The sequence below is a fragment of the Verticillium dahliae genome, genomic scaffold (assembly GCF_000150675.1).
Source record: "Verticillium dahliae VdLs.17 supercont1.12 genomic scaffold, whole genome shotgun sequence".
NCBI lineage: Eukaryota > Fungi > Ascomycota > Sordariomycetes > Glomerellales > Plectosphaerellaceae > Verticillium > Verticillium dahliae.
This window is the reverse complement of record NW_009276943.1, coordinates 17,539-35,683: the sequence shown is the minus strand read 5'-3', so window position 1 is coordinate 35,683 and position 18,145 is coordinate 17,539. Positions and strand designations below refer to the sequence as shown.

Sequence of the window (18,145 nt, the reverse complement as noted above, 5' to 3'; positions counted from 1 at the left end):
CCTTCTTCCTTTGCACAAACCTGGTGCCCCGCCGATTTGGACATCTATTTCCCCCCTCGAGCTCATCATGCTTCGCTCGCTCTTGTCCGCTATGATCCCTTGAAGAAATCAGACGCCTACTCCTCCACCACCAACCACCCTTGCCTCAAGCGTCCCACGTTACGGGAAGAAATCGATACGATCACTTACTACTATCGACCGAGCACTCGCCGTCTGCCCCTCACCAGCTCGAACTCGCCCACGCTCATCCGTCATCCGCCGTTGCCACTGCCCCTCGGCTCACTACAGACTGTCCTTCGCTGCCCGCGCCTCCTTCCGTAGGTTGCGCCTCTGGAACCCGGCACGCCAGCTCGACCCCGACTCTTTCTGCACGGAAGGCAGAATCCAGCGAGCCTTCACGGCAGGGCCATTCCACCCTGTTGGGCACGCGTGATAACCTTGCTCGTAAGGAGGCGTTCTCTCGACCCGTTGTGGTGGGGTTTGGCGTTAATACACCTCAGCCATATCAGTCACAAAAAACACTGAATCACTCGTCATTGCCTCTGCCTCCGCATCCGCCTCCGCCCGGATCAACATCACCAGCCCAGCAGCGCGCCTTTCGTACCTCAATGTCTATGCAGCTTGGCCTGTGACTGCCGCGGCCCTCACCAAGAGAGGGCTTTCCTTTTGTGGTCGGCAACGGCAGCAGTAGCAGTATAGCATTAGTAGCACGACACCGCAGGAATCCTCCGTCCACCACACTCTCGCGAGTCCACGAGACAGCTGTGAGGCTAGAGCTAGGGTTCGGTGGGAACCTTTGATCCGAGGCAACGACGACGCCCGCGTCGAGCGCTCTTTGCAGTAACGGACCTGGCACCCCTCGATCCGGAGCCTGAGGAATACCGATACCCAGCCAAGACGTTGTATACACGCTGCCTTCTGCAAGCCTCGCAGCAGCGGCCTCACTTGTTCAACGGCGATCTCACCTCAACGGTCGTGGGCCGAATAGCAGAAATACGCCCCCGCCTCACTCGATCGCACACGGATCCAAAGCTTCTTCATCGTGTCTGCGCAACCTTAGACCCCACTGTGCCTTCTCGCCCATATCCTCCTGGCGGAAAAAGTATATAGCTACGAAGCCTTTCTTCGACCGAACTCTCTGGGGCCTTTGACCTTTGGATCTCATCCATCCCACCACGCAAATCCTCCAAGGCCATAACAGGGACGCCTGTCACAGCTCAAGTTTTCGAATATTTGTTTTCTACTACGTCTCCTGCTGCAACTCAAATCATCGCCAAACTTAGGTCCTCACTACCCTGAAGAAACCATGTCTGCGGCTAATGTCCCCCTTGAGGCCACCTGGCAAGGCCATGTCGCCTCGACTCTTGATGCCGTTGTTCTGTTCGAGGCTTGCCTGTCTGGCAATCTTCGTCACGTCCCCCGTCGACCCCACGATCGTGAGCGCCAAGATCTTATCCAGAGCGGTCAGATCTTCATCTACGAAGAACACGCTTCAGGTATCAAACGATGGACCGACGGCGTCACTTGGAGCCCGAGTCGAATCCTCGGGAACTATTTGATCTACCGGGAGCTGGAGAGGCCATTTCCACCCGGCGAGAAGAAGCGCGCCGCAAAGAAGAACAAGAAGCAGACCAACGGCGGCATCTCCAAGAGCGAAGGGTGTCTACGACAGAACACAGGGATGAATGGGACCGCCACCGGCGCAAATGCCGCGAACTTATCCAGTGCGGGTTCCATGGATCCTTCCGAGGCATCTAGGAATCCTGAGCGCGCCTTGATCGGATCTCTGGTTGACTCATACCCTTTCAAAGAGGGCGGACTTGTCAAGAAGACGATCAGCGTTCAGTTCAGAAGCGTCCCGCATCATCTCGTCTCCTACTACACAGTTCAAGATGTCATGAGCGGTGCCCTCGCCACGCCTACATCGCACTCGGGCTTTCTACGGAATATCGTTCCCCGGCCCGAGCTCATCCTCAACCAAAACTTCAGAGCGCCAATCGATGAGGTAGATGTAGACGACAATCGTCTCATACAGCATCCGTTGAGCAGTGCGCACCAGGAGTATGTGAATCATATGCACCCTCCCACCTTCCGGACCTGGTCAGTACCTCACGTCAACATGGCTGTGGCCAACCCAAGACAATGGCCCACGAGCATGGTTCCCGCCCAGCAACAACAAATGCCACCCCCGCAGCATGCGCAGTACCTGCAGACACATCCGGGGGCCATGGCGGCCCCCATGCCCCCACCGAATTACGCTCAACCTTCAACACACCATCCATATGCCTACCAGGACGGTGTCATGCGCCCTCAGGTGACGACGTCTTCGACGCTGGCTCCGGATGTCTACAGAAACATGCTTGTAGACCAACCGCTCTCCCGCCGGCACTCCACGGCCTATGACTTGAGCAACTCGAGCCACGCCATCGGGCTCACTCAGACCATGTCCAACAACCCAGTGGACCCGATCAGAAACATGAGCCATCCCTTCATGCAAGCTACGCCTGTCTACGGCAATAGCGGACGTCTGCAGGAGCCGGTGCAGCATTCGGACGCATTCCCCTCGCCCCGAACACTGCCTCAGCAAGAACCCGGTCTCGATGGCTCTCAGCAGCATTCTGCGAGTCTCAAACTGGAAGGAGAAGAGTCGCATTTGCAGCACAACAATTCCTGGGGCACGTATGATGTAGCGGCTACGCATGATGTGTTCTTGGGTGGCACCAACACTGATCAAAGTCAGCCATTTTTGAATCCGGAAGGCGAGGAGGAGCAATACGACGAAAATAATCCGCCACCCACTTGGCCGCCAGGTTCCAATAATTCCATGGGGAGACTGTAACCAGTATTGCCTGATTTGGTGGTGTTCGAACAAGGTTTTTGGGTGGTAGATGTATAGAGCGGCACCTAGACGTCGCCGAAATACCCACTTCGGAAAAGTGGTCTGGGTTCAAAATAGGAAGAGGTCTTGTATTCGGGTTCTGATGTAGCATTCGGAGCCGATTCATCTATGATCGGCGCCCGACCGTAGCCGCCAGAGCCCAAGAGAACAGAATATTGTACAGTCAGAACTATTGACGATTAATGCAATGAGCATTGACCGAGTCACGTCTTTGTCAACACATGCTGTTTATTCTTGTTTAGACTTCAATGCATATGCTTCATTCTTCGTACAAACACTCGGAAGTTCAAAGGCCTGTTCCAGTTGTGGAAACGGTTGTTCCGTGTCTGCGGCCTTGTGACGTAAAAACGTCCAGCTATTCCACCTCCTCATCTTGGGTGAGTTCAGTCGCTAGGTGCCTTACAGGATGTTGGGAAATAGATCTCTTATATACATATCTACCTACTCAAGAAGCATATTTAGATATCCAGTCGCATCTGTTTGCATTGTACCTGTGATCCGGCATGACAATTTCGACGTTGACATCACCAAGCCGCGAGACGAACTACCGACGGTGAGGCTGCACACACGTCTGCTCAACATCATGTTGCTCCCACGGCTCAGTTCTTCTGTCATTGGCGGTAGTCGAGCGCTCGTACCTCTGGTTCCTGCCAAGGGCTGGGCACCTAGACGTCTGTACGGTTCTAGAGGCCTGCCATGTTTCCCACTCGCGCGCTACGCCATTCGCCATTCGCCCTCGTTTACCTCACATTGTCGAAACTATTCCCACCAGAAAGACCCACGTGAACCAAGCCCAAAGACGCCAGAACCTATGTACGTTCAAGCTTATTCGAATCCTACGCCGCAACGCATCCCTGCTAACCTGGCCCGGTGTATGACCATAGCCACCCAGCTGCCACTGTCTCAGCACCGAGGCCGAGTCTGTCCAAGACACTACACGAGGACATCTACACCATTCCGAACCTTCTGACGCTATCACGTCTCGCCGCCGCGCCCTTTGTCGGCTATTTCATACTGCAGGACAACCATGCGTGGGCACTCGGTCTTCTCGCCTACTCCGGAGTAACTGACCTGCTCGATGGATGGATTGCACGCCGCTGGAACCTGACCACAGTCGTGGGCACCATCATCGATCCACTGGCAGACAAGACTCTCATGGCTATATTGACTGTTTCATTGGCCGTGCAAGGCTCGCTACCAGGTATGTCGCCAGCCGTTATTCATGCTGTACTGCAAGGTCTGGGTCTGTTGTCTGACTTGGCGCTCGCTGTCCCAGTCTGGCTTGCCGTCATCATCCTAGGTCGTGATGTCGGCCTAGCTATTGCGGCCATTTATTATCGTTGGGTCTCTTTACCGCCTCCGAAAACATTCACCCGGTACTGGGACTTCTCGCTGCCCTCGGCCGAAGTACACCCCACTGCGATCAGCAAGTACAACACGTTCTTGCAGCTGGCTTTGATCGGTCTCACAACAGCGGCTCCTGTCATTGCCCATGACATCTCGGTGCCCTTGACTGCCATGCAGTGAGCTACCATCCAATGTGACACATCAATGAGCAACGGAGTGGCTAATACTGTTCTCAGGTATATCGTAGCCACCACGACGATTTGGAGTGGCGCAAGCTACATCTACACCAAAGATGCGGTCAAAATATTGAACGCGCCTAAGCCGTGAACACGGCAGTTGCCAGATCTAAGCTCCCGCTTGCTTTCTCGGCCTCAGACAGCCCGTTAGAATGTCTGAAGAAAGCTTTCTCGGGTTCTATTATACGATTGCAAGCCGGGTAAGTTGGCTCGAGGATGCTCCGTGTCCAACAACAGCGCAGACACCAGCATGGTCTAATAATACAAACTGCGCCTGCCGGTTGATGCGGCGCATCTCTAGCAGGATACTGCAAGGCCCAGCCTCAAGGCGTGCCTGACAGCTAATGTATAGTAATGTTATAATACAAGGCAGGGATGACAATGACAAGGCACCCTGCTGGCCTCAGAGACTGTGTTACAGCTATCCTACTCAAGCCTGTGAAAACAATGGCGTGCTTCTGCAGTATCGTCGGGCAAACGAGTGGCATTCAAGCATTCAAGGAAGACTTGAATCTTCTCCTGTAGCTACGCCCTGGCTTTGTGCCAACATAAATCCCCGGTCCGATGTCGAGGTCGACCTGGCTTTACTTTGACGCTGGATAAAGCTAAGAAGGCGAATACAGCCTGAGGGCGTGATGCCCTCGAGCCGTCGAGCTTGGGCGAGTGTTTCTGGTTTTGTTGCCTTGAGAATCTGCTTTTCGTGCATGGCAAGCCCGGCGACCTTGTCGTAATCAAGATTTGCTGGTAGGCGGAGTGATTCATCCCTGGTAAAGTTCCGTCGCTCTGACGTCTGCCTTGCAATCATCGGGGCGTATAAAGCCTCGATTGCAACCCGGGATTTGATTCGCTCAGGGAAATGCTGCACATTTGGCAGCACAGTCGCGATCTCGTCCATGGTGACGTTGGGTAGCCGTAGCATCTCGCAGGCGTCACGACGCTGACTATTTTCCTTCACCAGGAAGCCGTGTCTCATCCACTCCTGTGGTGACTTGACCGCAGACTCCAGAAGAAAGTAGAGTTCATCCACCTGCATCTTTTCGTCTGAGAAAGCCCTCCACCTAGCGTCCGATACGACGCCCCAGTCTCGGCCCTTCGCTGTCAATCGGGAGTCTGCATTGTCGGCCCGCGAAGTAAGTCTATATTCACTCCGCGTAGTGAACATGCGGTAAGGCTCCGACACGCCTTTCGTAACGAGATCATCAATCATAACGCCAATGTATCCGTCGCCTCGGGACAACGAAACGGGCGCCAGGCCCTTTGCTGCTCGGCCCGCGTTGATCCCGGCGATAACGCCTTGGCCTGCAGCTTCTTCATATCCAGTTGTGCCGTTAATCTGTCCGGCAAGGTACAGGCCACTGACTGGCTTTGTTTCCAATGAGGATTTGAGACTGCGTGGATCGATATAGTCATACTCAACGCCGTATCCCACCTGCAACAACTCTGCATTCTCCATACCCTTGATGGACCGGATGATTTGTTCTTGGGCCTCTGGAGGTACAGTCATGGACAGACCGTTGGGATACACGACATCGTTGTCAAACCCTTCAGGCTCAAGCCAGACGATGTGTCGCTCTTTATCGGAAAAGCGCGTAATCTTGGACTCAAGCGACGGACAGTATCTCGGTCCAAGAACGGTCTCCCGGATGTGAATTGTGTTACCAAGGTTTGCGCGAACGATGTCGTGTGTAGCTGCGTTCGTGTAAGTCACATAGCAATCAATTTGCTTGTCGGTGGCCACAGTATCGTTCATGTAGCTGAAAGGCGTGGGCGGTTGTTCGCCCGGCTGAGGCTGAAGTTCAGAGAAATTGATGCTTTTCCCTGAAATCCGAGGAGGAGTGCCCGTCTTCAGTCGGCCCATGCTGAAGCCTGCATCTCTGAGGGACTTGCTAAGCCCAGTTGTTGCCGCCTCCCCTATCCTCCCGGCTGGGTAGCTTTCCATTCCAATATGGATTTCACCACTAAGGAAAGTGCCGGTCGTAATGATCACCTGCGTCGTAGGTAGGATTTCGCCCGAATCAAGCTTGACACCGGTGATGCGGCTGTGCGCCCCTGTCGTCGGGTCTTCCTGGGAACAAAGTACTACATCGGAGACGCTGCCTACAATGATCGACAGGTTGGGATACCCTTCGAGCTCCTCCCTCATGTGCTTCTTGTAAAGGTCTCGGTCGATCTGCGCGCGGGGTCCCTAGGCAAAAGATTAGCTGCGGTCGATCCACGGGCTCTTGAAGAGACATCTAGTACTCACCCATACAGCAGGGCCCTTTCTTCGATTCAACGTCTGAAAGTGTATGCCGGCCTTGTCGATAACCCGACCTGCCAACCCATCGAGGGCATCGAGCTCGCGGATGATCACACCTTTTCCTATTCCGCCAAAGCTGGGGTTGCAAGAACACGTGCCCAAGTTGTCAATCTTCGGTGTGACGAGGGCGGTCTTTGCGCCGGCGCGCGCCGCTGCGGCGCAAGCCTCGGCGCCAGCATGGCCGCCTCCGACAACTACCACATCGAAAGGTCTAAGGCCGGAGGCAACTGAGGCAAACTGTCGGCCGCGGCTCGTTGGCAGGGCGAAGATGCGATGTCGGGCGCTGCGAATGTTGTGATGCAGATTCCACAGCTGTTTCGAAGATCTTCCAGGGAGCATCGGGGCGATTGAGGTCGTTGCAGCCTGCACAGATCTAGGGGCAATCAGTGAACATGGAGAGAAAGAATACTTTTGGTCGCATCGCCACAGACCGAAGGATCAAGGATCAGTTGCGTGTGAATACAAATTATTCGCACGGTCATCGCACCAACTCCATGTGGCACGGTAGTGCCCTTTCGGGGTTCAAGTCTGACCTTGAATGCCTGTTCTCGAAGACTTCACAGAATCAAGTATGATCTATTGCAAAAAAGCTTTCCCATTATAGACCCTAGAGAATAGCATTAACTAAAGATCGACGGAGGAAAAGCGAGCCACCTAAAGGCAGCATGGAATGGATCCTTCCATGTCATTATTAACGTAGAGGGCCATTCTTCGTCGCTGCCGGCCACATTGAGACAGCATCTTCAACTTCCTCCAGGAAGGTGGCAGTATTGTGGATCGTGGTGCCTCCCAAGACGACCCTGACGCCAGGAGATGATGCATTAATTGTAGCGATCATCTTGGCCTCTTCGTACGTTGCACCTCCAATCATGAACACGATAATGTCTTGGGGTTTGTCCCGTGTGGTACCCCCGCCCTCTACGAATGGATATTGCTGGTCTTTCAGTTTACCCTTGATCAGGTTTTGTAACGTATTTTCCAGGAGGGGCGTGTGCTGGGTGTAGACGTTTTCAACGCCTTTCAGCCCCTTGAGTCTATCCCTTGCACCTGAGAAGATGCCTGCTGATTCGAAGAGATCTGTGATACCAGTCTGGGTGTGCGACTGCTGAAGCGACGAGTGGTATGCTAATACTTTCCTCACTCTGTCGGCGTGACGTGGGGACACATCGCCTGCAGCAACCAGAAGGTCAATCAACATTGGAAGTGCATTCGATGGGTTCTTTTCGTATCTCAGAGCGTAGAGAGCGACCAATGAAACCTTGTTCTGGGCGTTCACACTGGACGATTGGATCAGATTCTGAACGGTCTGTTGTGCGCAGTCAGCGGCCCGAAGAAGAAGACAATGCATAGAACCTTGTATTGGAGGGGACGTCAGTATGGGGGGCGTGGTACCTTGAGGTCGGTTGCATGGTTATCACTGCACGCCAGGCTCTGTTCTAATTCGCTGACTTCAAGCAGATTCTCTGCGCCGACGCGACGACTCAGCTCAGAGACGAGGGTGACGTGTTTGCTCACGTTTCCGGAGAGCTTGCGGAATTCCGGATATTCCTCGATGAACCGCTTCATGTCGGATATAGACTCGATGTTGGCGTTGTTCTGTGTCTTGGACTGGTACTGTCCAACGTAATCCTTGATGTTCCCACCAAGGTCGCCGAAGTTCATGTACATATTCTTCTTAAAGAAGGGATCTTGGTCCTGTGACAGAACGATCTCCTTCAATTCTGGCCGGATGTCAGGCACGTCGTTCAGGTCGACACGGCCATTGTTGATGCCGAGTAGATGGTGAACCATTGCTTGATATGTCCATTGGGTCAGCAGGGGAGTTATCGGGTCCTCCCGTCGATCAAGCACAAGTAACACAGGTGGTGTATCGACTTTGCGGAAGTCAAATAATTGCTCTTCCTGGGTCATGTGGTATCGCACTTCAGTTGCCAGCTTTCTCGCCGCGAGGCTGTTTTTCGCGTATCGAATCAACGGTTTCTTTTTGAGTGCCAGCAAGACGGCGATGAGACCCGCCGCACTCTTCTGGAGAGCCTCGGGGTTCCAGGCATCTGCGGCGGCTGACCAGGTTCGCTGTTGTGGAAGAGCGATGCCAAGAGAGAACAGGTCAGGGTTGATGACGATAAAGTCGGCGAAGTGCTCCTGGACAAGCCGTACCACTTCATGATCATCGGCCTCGGCCAGTCGTTCGAGAGATGATTTTTTGACGACATTCGTGAAGTAGAGGAGATACTCTCCGTATTTTGGTTCGCGTAATTCATCGATCAGGAGCTGAATAGATTCGGGTGACGGTCTGACGAGGCAGAGGCACCTCAGATGACGCATTTTCTCCCTGTTGGTGTTGTCCAGACGATCGATGAGATAGACCTCGTGATTCAGTAATGTCGATTGAGTAACAGCTGTTGACACAATGGGCACCGTTTCCCTGTCTAATAGAAGGACTTTCATTTTGGCAGATTGGCTAGCGTGAGAGCCTTCGCCAGATGAGATGATGCGGGACACGTAAGTGCCAACCGCTTGTGCAACGTCCATGCCGACGAAGGGCAGACGACGATGGCGCACAGCAGCGAAAGTTCGTTCCCCAAATGTCTGCTGGTAAGGCGCCGGGTGTGTGCCTGGGAGGTGCGCTGAATTACAACAGGAAGCCTCTATGACTGAACTCGAAGCTTCAAGGCAGGGTGGTCGGGAGTTGACATTCCGATGCTCAATCGCTCAGCGTTTCGAATAAGGTGAGTGATGGGAATGATTACGGGATAGCTTAGCGGATGTATTCGTTCGGGAAGACGTTCGATCCACAATCGCGACTGAGTAGGCTTGCGTCTTGGGGTGTGAACTTGACTACGTGGTTGATGAGTTGGGTTCGTTGGCTCACTGGGAGGTGTTAGATGACGAGTGGCTCGTACTGACGGACCAACACAAGCAAGCACAAGCTAACAAGCCTCACACGAGCCGACGGGATCCCACTTATCTAGGTACCTAGGTAAGTACCGTACAAGGCACCTTATGTACCTAAGGTAGGTACGTCGTGGAGGTACTCAGGTGCTTACTATGCCCCCAATCAGGAGCCTAGATTCATTCTCCGCTGCTTCTCAAAAGCCCTCAACTTACCATTAGTCATCCAGCGCATTGAATGTGTCTACCATCAAAATGAGTGTCCACCTCAAGTGCCTACCTACCTAAGGTAGAATGACACCATCAACCCAGTCCTGTGCTAACGAGCCGCAAAATAGTGTCCGAAGCCCTGCGACATGGTTGATTTTCGCTGTCGAAATACAGTTGGTACGGAAAATATACTAGTCCCTTGTGTTCATGTCACACCTGTCTTGATACCCTCACAACCCCAAGAACACAGCAAAAGTCCATCTACACATAAAACCCGCCGAAAACAAGGGCAAAGAATTGCCCAGGCGTCCGGGCCAAGCGGCGGCCTGTGAAAGTCAAACCGAGGCTTCCAGTCAATCAACAAGCAACAAAATGGCCGACAAAACCTGCCCCGCCACGAGTGAACCGACGTGAGTGTACCTGTCCTCTCTCCTGGTTCTGTTGAACTGACAGGCCCGGATCGAAGCTTGTCTTTCGCGCAAGGTCTCGTGTTAGGCCAGCTGTCTGTCGTGCTCGTGCTCGCAGCCTTCATCAAGTTTTTCATCTTCGGGGACCCGCCATCCCCCGAAGTCACAGCTTCACTGCGAGCCACTGAGCGGCGGTCAAAGACGCTTGCTCATAAGAAGTCCCTCGTGGGTCTCCGGGCCGCCACTGGCCGTCCCGGCCAGCCATCATTGAACAAGAAGAAGTCAAGTGTCCTGAGGAGCCCATATAACCTAACCATCGGGTCCATCCTGAGCAAGACATACTACAATGTCGACAGTCACCAGCCTGAGAGCTTGGATTGGTTCAATGTGCTCGTAGCTCAGACCATTGCCCAGTTCAGGAGCGATGCGCAGCACGACGACGCCATTCTCAGTTCCTTAACCAAGGCTTTGAATGGGACATCACGGCCCGACTTTGTCGACGAGATTCGTGTCACAAAACTCAGCCTCGGCGAAGACTTTCCTATTTTCAGCAATTGTCGCATTATACCTGTGGACGAGGACGGTCTGAGTCTAGGCAACAGCAAGACGATCGATGCCAGTGCCGCCACTAGGGAAGGGGCCAAGCTGCAGGCCCGGATGGACGTCGATCTCAGTGATCTACTGACCCTGGCTTTGGAGACTAAGCTGCTGCTTAATTATCCTAAGAAACTAAGCGCAGTGCTGCCAGTTGCGCTGACCGTCTCCGTCAGACGCTTCAGCGGAACACTGTCGGTCTCCTTCATCCCCAGTAACCCATCTCAGTCTACACCGACCATGATGACCTTCAACTTTCTTGACGATTACCGACTTGATTTTTCTATTGGGAGCTTGCTCGGGAGCCGGTCCAAACTAGAGGACGTGCCAAAAATTGCGCAGCTCATCGAGGCCCGCTTACACCGTTGGTTTGACGAGCGATGTGTCGAGCCCCGATTTCAAGAGATTGCACTGCCAAGCTTGTGGCCTCGAAAGAAAAACACGAGGGGTCCTGACGATGGAATGGCAGAGGGAAACATCGGGTCTGTAGGGAGATCCAAGGGTCGGGACGTGGGCCAGGACATCCGAGCAGAGGCTCGCAAAGAGGTTGAGGCTGAAGCTAGCAGTCGTACGGACCGAGCACAAGAGTCGCTTCGGCGACGGAGGTTGAGAAGCGAAGATGAGCTCATCATGCCGGGTTCTCTGCCAGACTTTGTGCAGTAATAAACTCCCGCCAAAGAAACAAACGAAAGCGTGCACACGAATAGCGCAGATAGGCCGTGATTAACCTGCAGACACCATCGCTGCATACCTACCAGGCCATGTCCACCACGCTTCTTGAACTCGCCGTCAAGGTCATGAGGTTCGACCACCAGGCCCAGGCCCCAGCCAATAACATGAGGTAGTACAGCGCGGACCAGAGGCGACGGGCATTGGTCGCTCGCGCGTCATCGTGTGAAATCCAGTATGGATCGACAACGCCCCAGAAGCGCGGGAGACCCATGGCATTGCAGAAAGCATGGACGAGGGTGGCAGCAAGGAGGCTGCCTGTGCGGAGGAACAGGAATGTGGCGTAGGCACCGAATAAGGTTGTGTACGAAAACTGCAGAACAGTGCGGGCAATGGCCACGGGCAGAGGCACGCGAGGATGGGTGATACGAAACTCGTAGAAGTGGTGAATGTGGGCCATGCCGAAGATGATTGGGGACAGAAAAATCGTCTTGTAGATAGAAAGATGGGCTGCAAGGAAGAGTGGTATGGACGCTGACCGAAAAAGCAGCTCCTCTGTGGCGGGGCCCTATGAAGCATCAGCTGTTTGATGTAACTTAATGGAAGAAGGATGAGCGAAGCGCGCGCCCGGTAAAGGAGGGCATACAATGACAATGTTGCGCCATGTAGTCCAGGATTGCCAGATGTCCATGATGGCGCGTGTGCTCACCAAGTCCTTCCAGGCACCGTCAAGTACGAGCGTTTCGAACAACGGTGCGCTGAAGAGAATGGCAGTCAAGAGTACCGAGCTGGCGGCTTCTGTGACCCCCAGTGGCCAGTAGCCCATGGCGTGAAGCGGGTCTATGGCGAGAGCATAGTTGCGGTGCAAGATGATGCAAGTGCAAAAGGAACACAGGGCAGTCGAGCACAGAACAGATCTGATGCGAGCGCGGATAACGCGGGGATCATCTCGCAGCAGCTCAGGCGATGGGCGCGTGTCTGATGAGGCATACAGAGGCAACACGTATGCCAGAGTGTATGCAAGCTACGGTGAGGACATGGTTAGCCGCAGTCTCTCGGTGCCATCAAGAAGCTAAACACGCAAACAACAGAGACACACAAGGAGCGCGAAAGCGGTCGTGGGATAAAGCACAGCGTCTGTAGTCGACATTTCGACTTTGGCCTCGGCTTCAAATGCAGTAGCGCGCTTTGCGAAGAGTGTAGAGAGGAGCAGAGCGGACGGCAAAGGCAACAATAAGTGCGGCCAGGTCATGTGTTCGTGGAATCGGTACTCGAGGTGGAAAACGCGGCAAGAGACCTGGAGTTTTTGTTTCGTGAGCACTGCAAATCGGTGCGGGTGAGGAGGGGTTCCCGCTATGTGTAGTCGAGCTCTTCCTTTGTGACATTTGAGTCGGGGCTCGCGATGATCCGTTTGCCTGGGACAATGCCTTGAAGTATTGGCTGTCGTGACGGCGAACAAAGATGGCTCAGTTCCCTCCCAAGTCAGAGACGACGACATCCGAATAAACACATAACCCGCGTAACGTCATATATGTGGACTTGCCGACGACGAAGCAGGTACTGGGATGACCCCGCTTGATAATATTGGCCAATCTGGCTCGCGAGGAACCCATCTCATAAAAGGCCTGCCAGCACACTCATGCTTGAAGGATGAGCCCGGTTATCGAGGGGCTGCCATCTCATCTCGTCATCGGACAAGTGCTTCGAAACAATCAAGGTATCACAAGCTGTTCCCTGCGACGGCCAGCTTAGCCTCTCTTCATCAGCCGCGCCAGACCTTTGTGCTGGGCCTGATGCCAGGGCGGGCAGGCTGGGTCTTGGGAGACCCCGCGCCTAATAAGGACGAGAGCAGTGGTCTTGGTTCATCATAGCTCCTGTCATGCGGGTTGATACGAAGCAGCATGACCGATGCATTGGTTGGGTAGCATTTTGTCATCGATCAAGCGGCAAGCTGTTTGACAAACCCCCCTCGCCGCCTCCGTCTTTCTTCCTCCCACCTTTCTTTTCACGGGATTTGCGGATCCCGTCGTGGCAGAGCAAAGGGAGCTCTGGCTGTCTCCTTGCAGCCGTAATCTGACGTCGGCATCTAGGCACAACCCGCACAGAGCCTGTTGTCTTTGGAGCCAGAAAAAAACATTGACCAAGAGACGCGACACGAACCCGACGCGCTGGCTTACCTCCATTGAGGCTCGAAGCGATTGGTTGATTTGTCCACTCAATACAAGCTAGGTACTCGCTGCGAGGTTCAGGGGGTGGGACCTCCCCCGTCTCCAGTCTATACCCACCCGCCCACTTGTCTTTGCTGCTGGAAAGACACACATGCGGTCCGCAATCTCGGTGTTTTTACCATTGTCCAATACTGGAGCTATTGAGTGCACAGCTCCTCGCGCACTGATTCTCCTGAAGCCAGCAGGTGCCCCGGCTCGATTGCGCTTGCGCGTGCCAATCAAATGACGTTTGAAGGCGAGTTCGACTGGCCGGCTGGCGCCTCCACTACTTGCCCCCCCCCCTGGAACCAGACCAAGAACCAAAGCCAGAACCGGGCCTGACCGCCTGTCTGTTCGGCGGGGCGGGGTGGGACGAGCAGGCTTGAGGAGTGAGAATTCGACTTTTGAAAGCTGGCTCCAGATGCCGTTGGCCGTGGCGTACGAAGAGTCTGGGTACCTGCATTGTGGATTCGAACTAGCAGCAACCAAGGCCACCCAGTTCAAGCGCGCGCCGGCACCCCCAGGATTCGAGATGTGTCGTGGACCAATCAATATCCGGCGACCCAAGCCAGTCATAACAGAACACACATATGGTCAACCAAGTACGCGCGAATGGGCGATAGGTCACTGGACTCGCACAAACCAAGCTCGAGGGCACCTGTGTGGGAAGAGCAGGCGCAGGCGGCAGGGCGAGATGGGGCACAGGCAAGAATTGTCTGGCAAAGAGGGTGGTAGACACGGGATGGGGCGTACCTGCCTCGCCGCCGAAAGAGCCCTGCAGCAACCACATGCAGGTCTACCTTAGCTGCAGCTGCAGCTCTTCGCCCACCTCGTCTTGTCACCAAGGTCCAATTTCCTCCACGGCTTCCCTGTTTCTTCTCTAAGATGCTATCCTACCCACCTCCCCATCTTATTCACACTCTTCCTCCTCTCTCGCGACCACTCCTTCCACTTCTCCTTCTCCCCTGTTCTATACATGTATTTCGCGTCCGGATGCCATCGCACCATCATGGCGTGCTGTTGACCTGATATCGGTTCCTCACCACCAGCAGGCATAGTTCCCCAACTACCGGCTGGCTGACTGCTGGTTGTTGCACCTTCGTCTCGCCAGCCGCCTCACACTCCTTCGTCGCTTCGACCTTGTCACTTGTCGTTTCGTCATACAGCGCTGCCTTCTTCCGTCCTTTAATTATCTATCTGTTATAATCGTTGGCCTCTATTTCCACCCCAGCACTGTCATCCTGCAAGATTCACCGTCGGAGTCTTGTCGACATACACACATACTCTCTCTCTCTCTCATTCACTCGCTCTCATGCCTGTCGATGGAATACCGCTCACATCCAGCTGCTACACCCATCTCATCATGTTGAGTGTTCGTGTCCTTCACTGCAGCCATACCTACCAGCTCATTGAAAGCACCACTCACACCCACGCCAATCTTTCCCCCCTATTTTCTTTCACCAGCTCAGCGTCGACTCTACGAAGCATCATTCCACCAAGGACTCGCAGCGCAGCCCGCCGCCAGGGCTTGTGCCGAGCATGTCCTCTGCTTCGCCACCGTCACCGCGAAGACCTCTGCATCAGCGTAGCGAATCGCAGAACAACAGGCTCGCTATTCGTATAGTACCTTACAGCCCGCCGCGACCCGTCAGTGTACAGGTTGATACGCCAATTGTTAGCAACGATCACACCAGTCGCGAAATTCAAAAGTCACCGATCGACCGTCGTCAATATGGCACCGACCGACTGCCGTCAACGTCCTCCACGTTGAGATCTTCTCATACCTCCACGGTTCGATTGGTTCCCGCCATCGACAATCGTGTTTCAGCCTCGAAACGAGCAGATGGAGCAGAACCGTCTGCAGCACCTCATCGCCAAAGCCAGAGTATGAGCACGGCCTCGCGCAAACCGACCACCCCTACCAGCCCGGTCCCTGACGCTTCTCACACACCATCCCCTGCGCCAACCAATTCATCGCACATTTCCCTTATTCATGCATCGGCCCAACGCACAGAAAGCCAAGCCGCCTTCAGACCAGTTTCTTCATCTCGCGCCCCATCGCGCCGTCGCCATCGCATCAATGTCCATTCTGACACCAAAACTTTCTCTCTCGAGCCGCAGAGCGACTCAATCCCGCCTTCGGTATCCCTGTCCCTGTCGCTGTCCGCCTCGAGCTCATTTGAACGACTGTCATCCGCCTTCTCCGGCGAAGGTCGTCCTAGCTCACCCATGACCACGTTGCCTGACCGAAGCTTCTCCCCCTGCACCCCAACCTCCTCCACTGTGCAATTAAGTGAGGACCCGATAGCCGATTCCGCCTCGTCTCCTTGGAATTATCAGCTCGTCGGGGGCCTTCGCAAGGTCTCCAAAACCCCCGATCCAGCCCCAAAACAGACCCTGCGTCCACTTTCGTCTGATAATCCGCTTCCTACACTGCTCGAGGCGACAGCAGCTGCCGAACGAGAACGAGACTTGCACTCCCTGCTCAACAAGTCTTCAGAGCTGTCCTTTGGGTCCTTGCAATCGGCTTCCACAGACTCGGAAACAACAAATTACAAGGTCTATAACGCTCGCCAGCCCGTCGCGCCTGAGGCGCATCCTGACACGGATAGCTTGATCCCCCCCTCCACCAGTGACTCGAATTACGAGGTCCTCGACCGCTCATCGCCGTGTTGGCCGACATTAAATCATTCAAGTCCACCCAAGACCGCAAGCAGCGACAATAACTACGTGGTCCACGGCGATCCTTCATCCTCATCGCCTCTCGCCCCGCGCTCCGCCTACTCTCATGAGAGTCTGATTGTACCGCCACTAAGGCCGGGCCGAAAGAACTCAATTGAAAGATTCGGCCTATACAAGACCAGATCAAAAGACTCCTTGACCGCCGGCTCATTAACATCGATCAGTAGCATCATTGCGCAAGAAGCGATCCAGACCTTTTTTGCGATACCCATCGCGCTACAGCGCCCGCGGGGCTCTTCTGGCGTCCCGAGCCGTCACTCGGATTCATGGGATACAGGTACTTCGGTTACCGGCCCCTCTAGATCACACATGGCATCTCATCCGCATGTATGGAGCTCACAGCTGTCAACTGTCATTTCAGAGAGTGAAGGCGGAAGTGAGCCTGTGTCGCGCTCCGTCTCTGCCTTATCAGGGCCGGCTCGGCGCAATAGTGGTTTTTACAGCAACCACAGCCGCCAAATGCTGAGCATTTCTTCGTCCTTAGCTGCACATGATCAGCACACGTCCGGCTCTCAGTCTCTGACAGATTCTCTTGAGAGGCCACAGCCTTCGCACTGCCGCGGTGGAACCGTCCGCCTAGTCCGGGATCAAGACGAGCACGGCGATGGCCTGGCGGATCTGCATGAGCTACATCAGCGGCCATCGAGAAGACGTCTGTCGAGTTTCATGTCTAGCACTTCGTCATCGGATCGTAACATTCATTCATCTGGTAGTTCTCAAGCTAACAGCATGACGAACGCTTCGCTGCCTACTTGGGCCAGGTTATATTACGGCAGCGGCGAACGAAGATGGCTGAGACATGGTGTTTCGTCCGAGTCCATGACCACGGATTACAACGACAGCGGCAGGTCTCGCGGCTCTTTCCGAAGCGGCTCACCAAGTATCGACAACCTTTCATTGAATTTACGCAGCCCGCGCCGCAGACCTCGCGAAGTTCAGCCCTCTGGCCGGGCGCGCCGTATGTCAGACACGGGCTCGATGGAGATCACGTCCGCTCCAGTAATTGGTTTCCACCCGCGATCTAGCTTGCGAAAGCAGACGTCCAGTATTTGGTCACCTCACTTGGGCCGCGATCAACGTGCCAGTGGCTACAGTATCTGGGAGCCGCCATCTGTGAGCTGGTCAGTCGACAGCAGCCCCTTTGGGCGGCGCAATGTACAAGTTGTCATGTTCATATTAGGTTTCATCCTACCTATTGGTAAGTTAGGTTGATTGTGTGTTCTTGCATGTACCAGTCACTGACAATGCAATAGCATGGATGGTGGCAGCTTTCTTGCCGTTGCCGCCACTCCCGTACACAGAAATGGTCGAGCGTGCACCAGACGATTCCAGTATGCTCGATATTGAAATGGAGTCGGCACGGCCCCCAACCCACATGGACGAGATATGTTATCGAAGCGCCCGATGGTGGAGGAACCTCAACCGCATCATGGCACTTGTCGGTGTCTTGATCGTGGCTGTGATCGTTACACTGGCTGTTGTTGGGGCCAAACACGGTTGGGGACACCCTGCAAGCTGAACGGCCACCACTCTACCTGAATGGCTCATGAGTTACCTCGACATTGACTGCAGAACGATCAACCCAGTCAAGGTCTCTTGCCCTTGCTGCCATCAACCTTTTGGGACATTCTTACTTGATTTGA

At 54.4% G+C, this 18,145-nt stretch overlaps 9 protein-coding genes across 9 annotated transcripts; 4 read left to right on the top strand and 5 right to left on the bottom strand.

Annotated features, from left to right (window-relative positions):
• Window positions 1-1,306: 1,306 nt before the first annotated feature.
• On the top strand, window positions 1,307-2,839 carry VDAG_06298 (cAMP-independent regulatory protein pac2; the record flags this gene model as incomplete). The annotated part of the gene is made up of 1 exon (XM_009658676.1): window positions 1,307-2,839. The coding sequence occupies one exon, from the start codon at window positions 1,307-1,309 to the stop codon at window positions 2,837-2,839; it is 1,533 nt and encodes a 510-aa protein (XP_009656971.1).
• Window positions 2,840-2,904: 65 nt separating this feature from the next.
• On the bottom strand, window positions 2,905-3,271 carry VDAG_06297 (uncharacterized protein; the record flags this gene model as incomplete). Its single annotated transcript, XM_009658675.1, has 2 exons — window positions 2,905-3,068; window positions 3,172-3,271. 2 exons carry the CDS (start codon window positions 3,269-3,271, stop codon window positions 2,905-2,907), a joined length of 264 nt encoding a protein of 87 aa, XP_009656970.1.
• Window positions 3,272-3,399: 128 nt separating this feature from the next.
• VDAG_06296 (cardiolipin synthetase) lies at window positions 3,400-5,562 on the top strand. Its single transcript, XM_009658674.1, has 4 exons — window positions 3,400-3,712; window positions 3,784-4,100; window positions 4,176-4,422; window positions 4,483-5,562. The coding sequence occupies exons 1-4, from the start codon at window positions 3,483-3,485 to the stop codon at window positions 4,571-4,573; spliced, it is 885 nt and encodes a 294-aa protein (XP_009656969.1). The 5' UTR covers window positions 3,400-3,482; the 3' UTR covers window positions 4,574-5,562.
• Window positions 4,561-7,120, bottom strand: VDAG_06295 (mitochondrial translation optimization protein; the record flags this gene model as incomplete). Its single annotated transcript, XM_009658673.1, has 2 exons — window positions 4,561-6,667; window positions 6,728-7,120. The coding sequence occupies 2 exons, from the start codon at window positions 7,118-7,120 to the stop codon at window positions 4,979-4,981; spliced, it is 2,082 nt and encodes a 693-aa protein (XP_009656968.1). The 3' UTR covers window positions 4,561-4,978.
• A 240-nt stretch (window positions 7,121-7,360) lies between these two features.
• On the bottom strand, window positions 7,361-9,749 carry VDAG_06294 (vacuolar protein sorting-associated protein). The gene is made up of 2 exons (XM_009658672.1): window positions 8,174-9,749; window positions 7,361-8,087 (listed from the first exon to the last, which is right to left on the bottom strand). Exons 1-2 carry the CDS (start codon window positions 9,311-9,313, stop codon window positions 7,473-7,475), a joined length of 1,755 nt encoding a protein of 584 aa, XP_009656967.1. The 5' UTR covers window positions 9,314-9,749; the 3' UTR covers window positions 7,361-7,472.
• A 506-nt stretch (window positions 9,750-10,255) lies between these two features.
• Window positions 10,256-11,547, top strand: VDAG_06293 (mitochondrial outer membrane protein MMM1; the record flags this gene model as incomplete). Its single annotated transcript, XM_009658671.1, has 2 exons — window positions 10,256-10,293; window positions 10,350-11,547. 2 exons carry the CDS (start codon window positions 10,256-10,258, stop codon window positions 11,545-11,547), a joined length of 1,236 nt encoding a protein of 411 aa, XP_009656966.1.
• Window positions 11,548-11,635: 88 nt separating this feature from the next.
• VDAG_06292 (CAAX prenyl protease) lies at window positions 11,636-12,703 on the bottom strand (the record flags this gene model as incomplete). Its single annotated transcript, XM_009658670.1, has 3 exons — window positions 11,636-12,121; window positions 12,200-12,577; window positions 12,653-12,703. 3 exons carry the CDS (start codon window positions 12,701-12,703, stop codon window positions 11,636-11,638), a joined length of 915 nt encoding a protein of 304 aa, XP_009656965.1.
• A 1,075-nt stretch (window positions 12,704-13,778) lies between these two features.
• Window positions 13,779-14,550, bottom strand: VDAG_06291 (uncharacterized protein; the record flags this gene model as incomplete). The annotated part of the gene is made up of 3 exons (XM_009658669.1): window positions 13,779-14,217; window positions 14,349-14,418; window positions 14,514-14,550. 3 exons carry the CDS (start codon window positions 14,548-14,550, stop codon window positions 13,779-13,781), a joined length of 546 nt encoding a protein of 181 aa, XP_009656964.1.
• Window positions 14,551-15,299: 749 nt separating this feature from the next.
• Window positions 15,300-18,021, top strand: VDAG_06290 (uncharacterized protein; the record flags this gene model as incomplete). The annotated part of the gene is made up of 2 exons (XM_009658668.1): window positions 15,300-17,700; window positions 17,756-18,021. 2 exons carry the CDS (start codon window positions 15,300-15,302, stop codon window positions 18,019-18,021), a joined length of 2,667 nt encoding a protein of 888 aa, XP_009656963.1.
• Between the last annotated feature and the right edge of the window lie 124 nt (window positions 18,022-18,145).

What these genes read in the sequence shown, in the direction of transcription:
- VDAG_06296 (XM_009658674.1), top strand. Translation starts at nt 3,483, where the DNA reads ATGTTGCTCCCACGGCTCAGTTCTTCTGTCATTGGCGGTAGTCGAGCG. An exon ending in CCAAAGACGCCAGAACCTAT is followed by an intron (nt 3,713 to 3,783) that starts GTACGTTCAAGC and finishes GTATGACCATAG; the next exon opens with CCACCCAGCTGCCACTGTCT. An exon ending in CGTGCAAGGCTCGCTACCAG is followed by an intron (nt 4,101 to 4,175) that starts GTATGTCGCCAG and finishes TCGCTGTCCCAG; the next exon opens with TCTGGCTTGCCGTCATCATC.
- VDAG_06294 (XM_009658672.1), bottom strand. Translation starts at nt 9,313, where the DNA reads ATGGACGTTGCACAAGCGGTTGGCACTTACGTGTCCCGCATCATCTCA. An exon ending in ACCATGCAACCGACCTCAAG is followed by an intron (nt 8,088 to 8,173) that starts GTACCACGCCCC and finishes TGCGCACAACAG; the next exon opens with ACCGTTCAGAATCTGATCCA.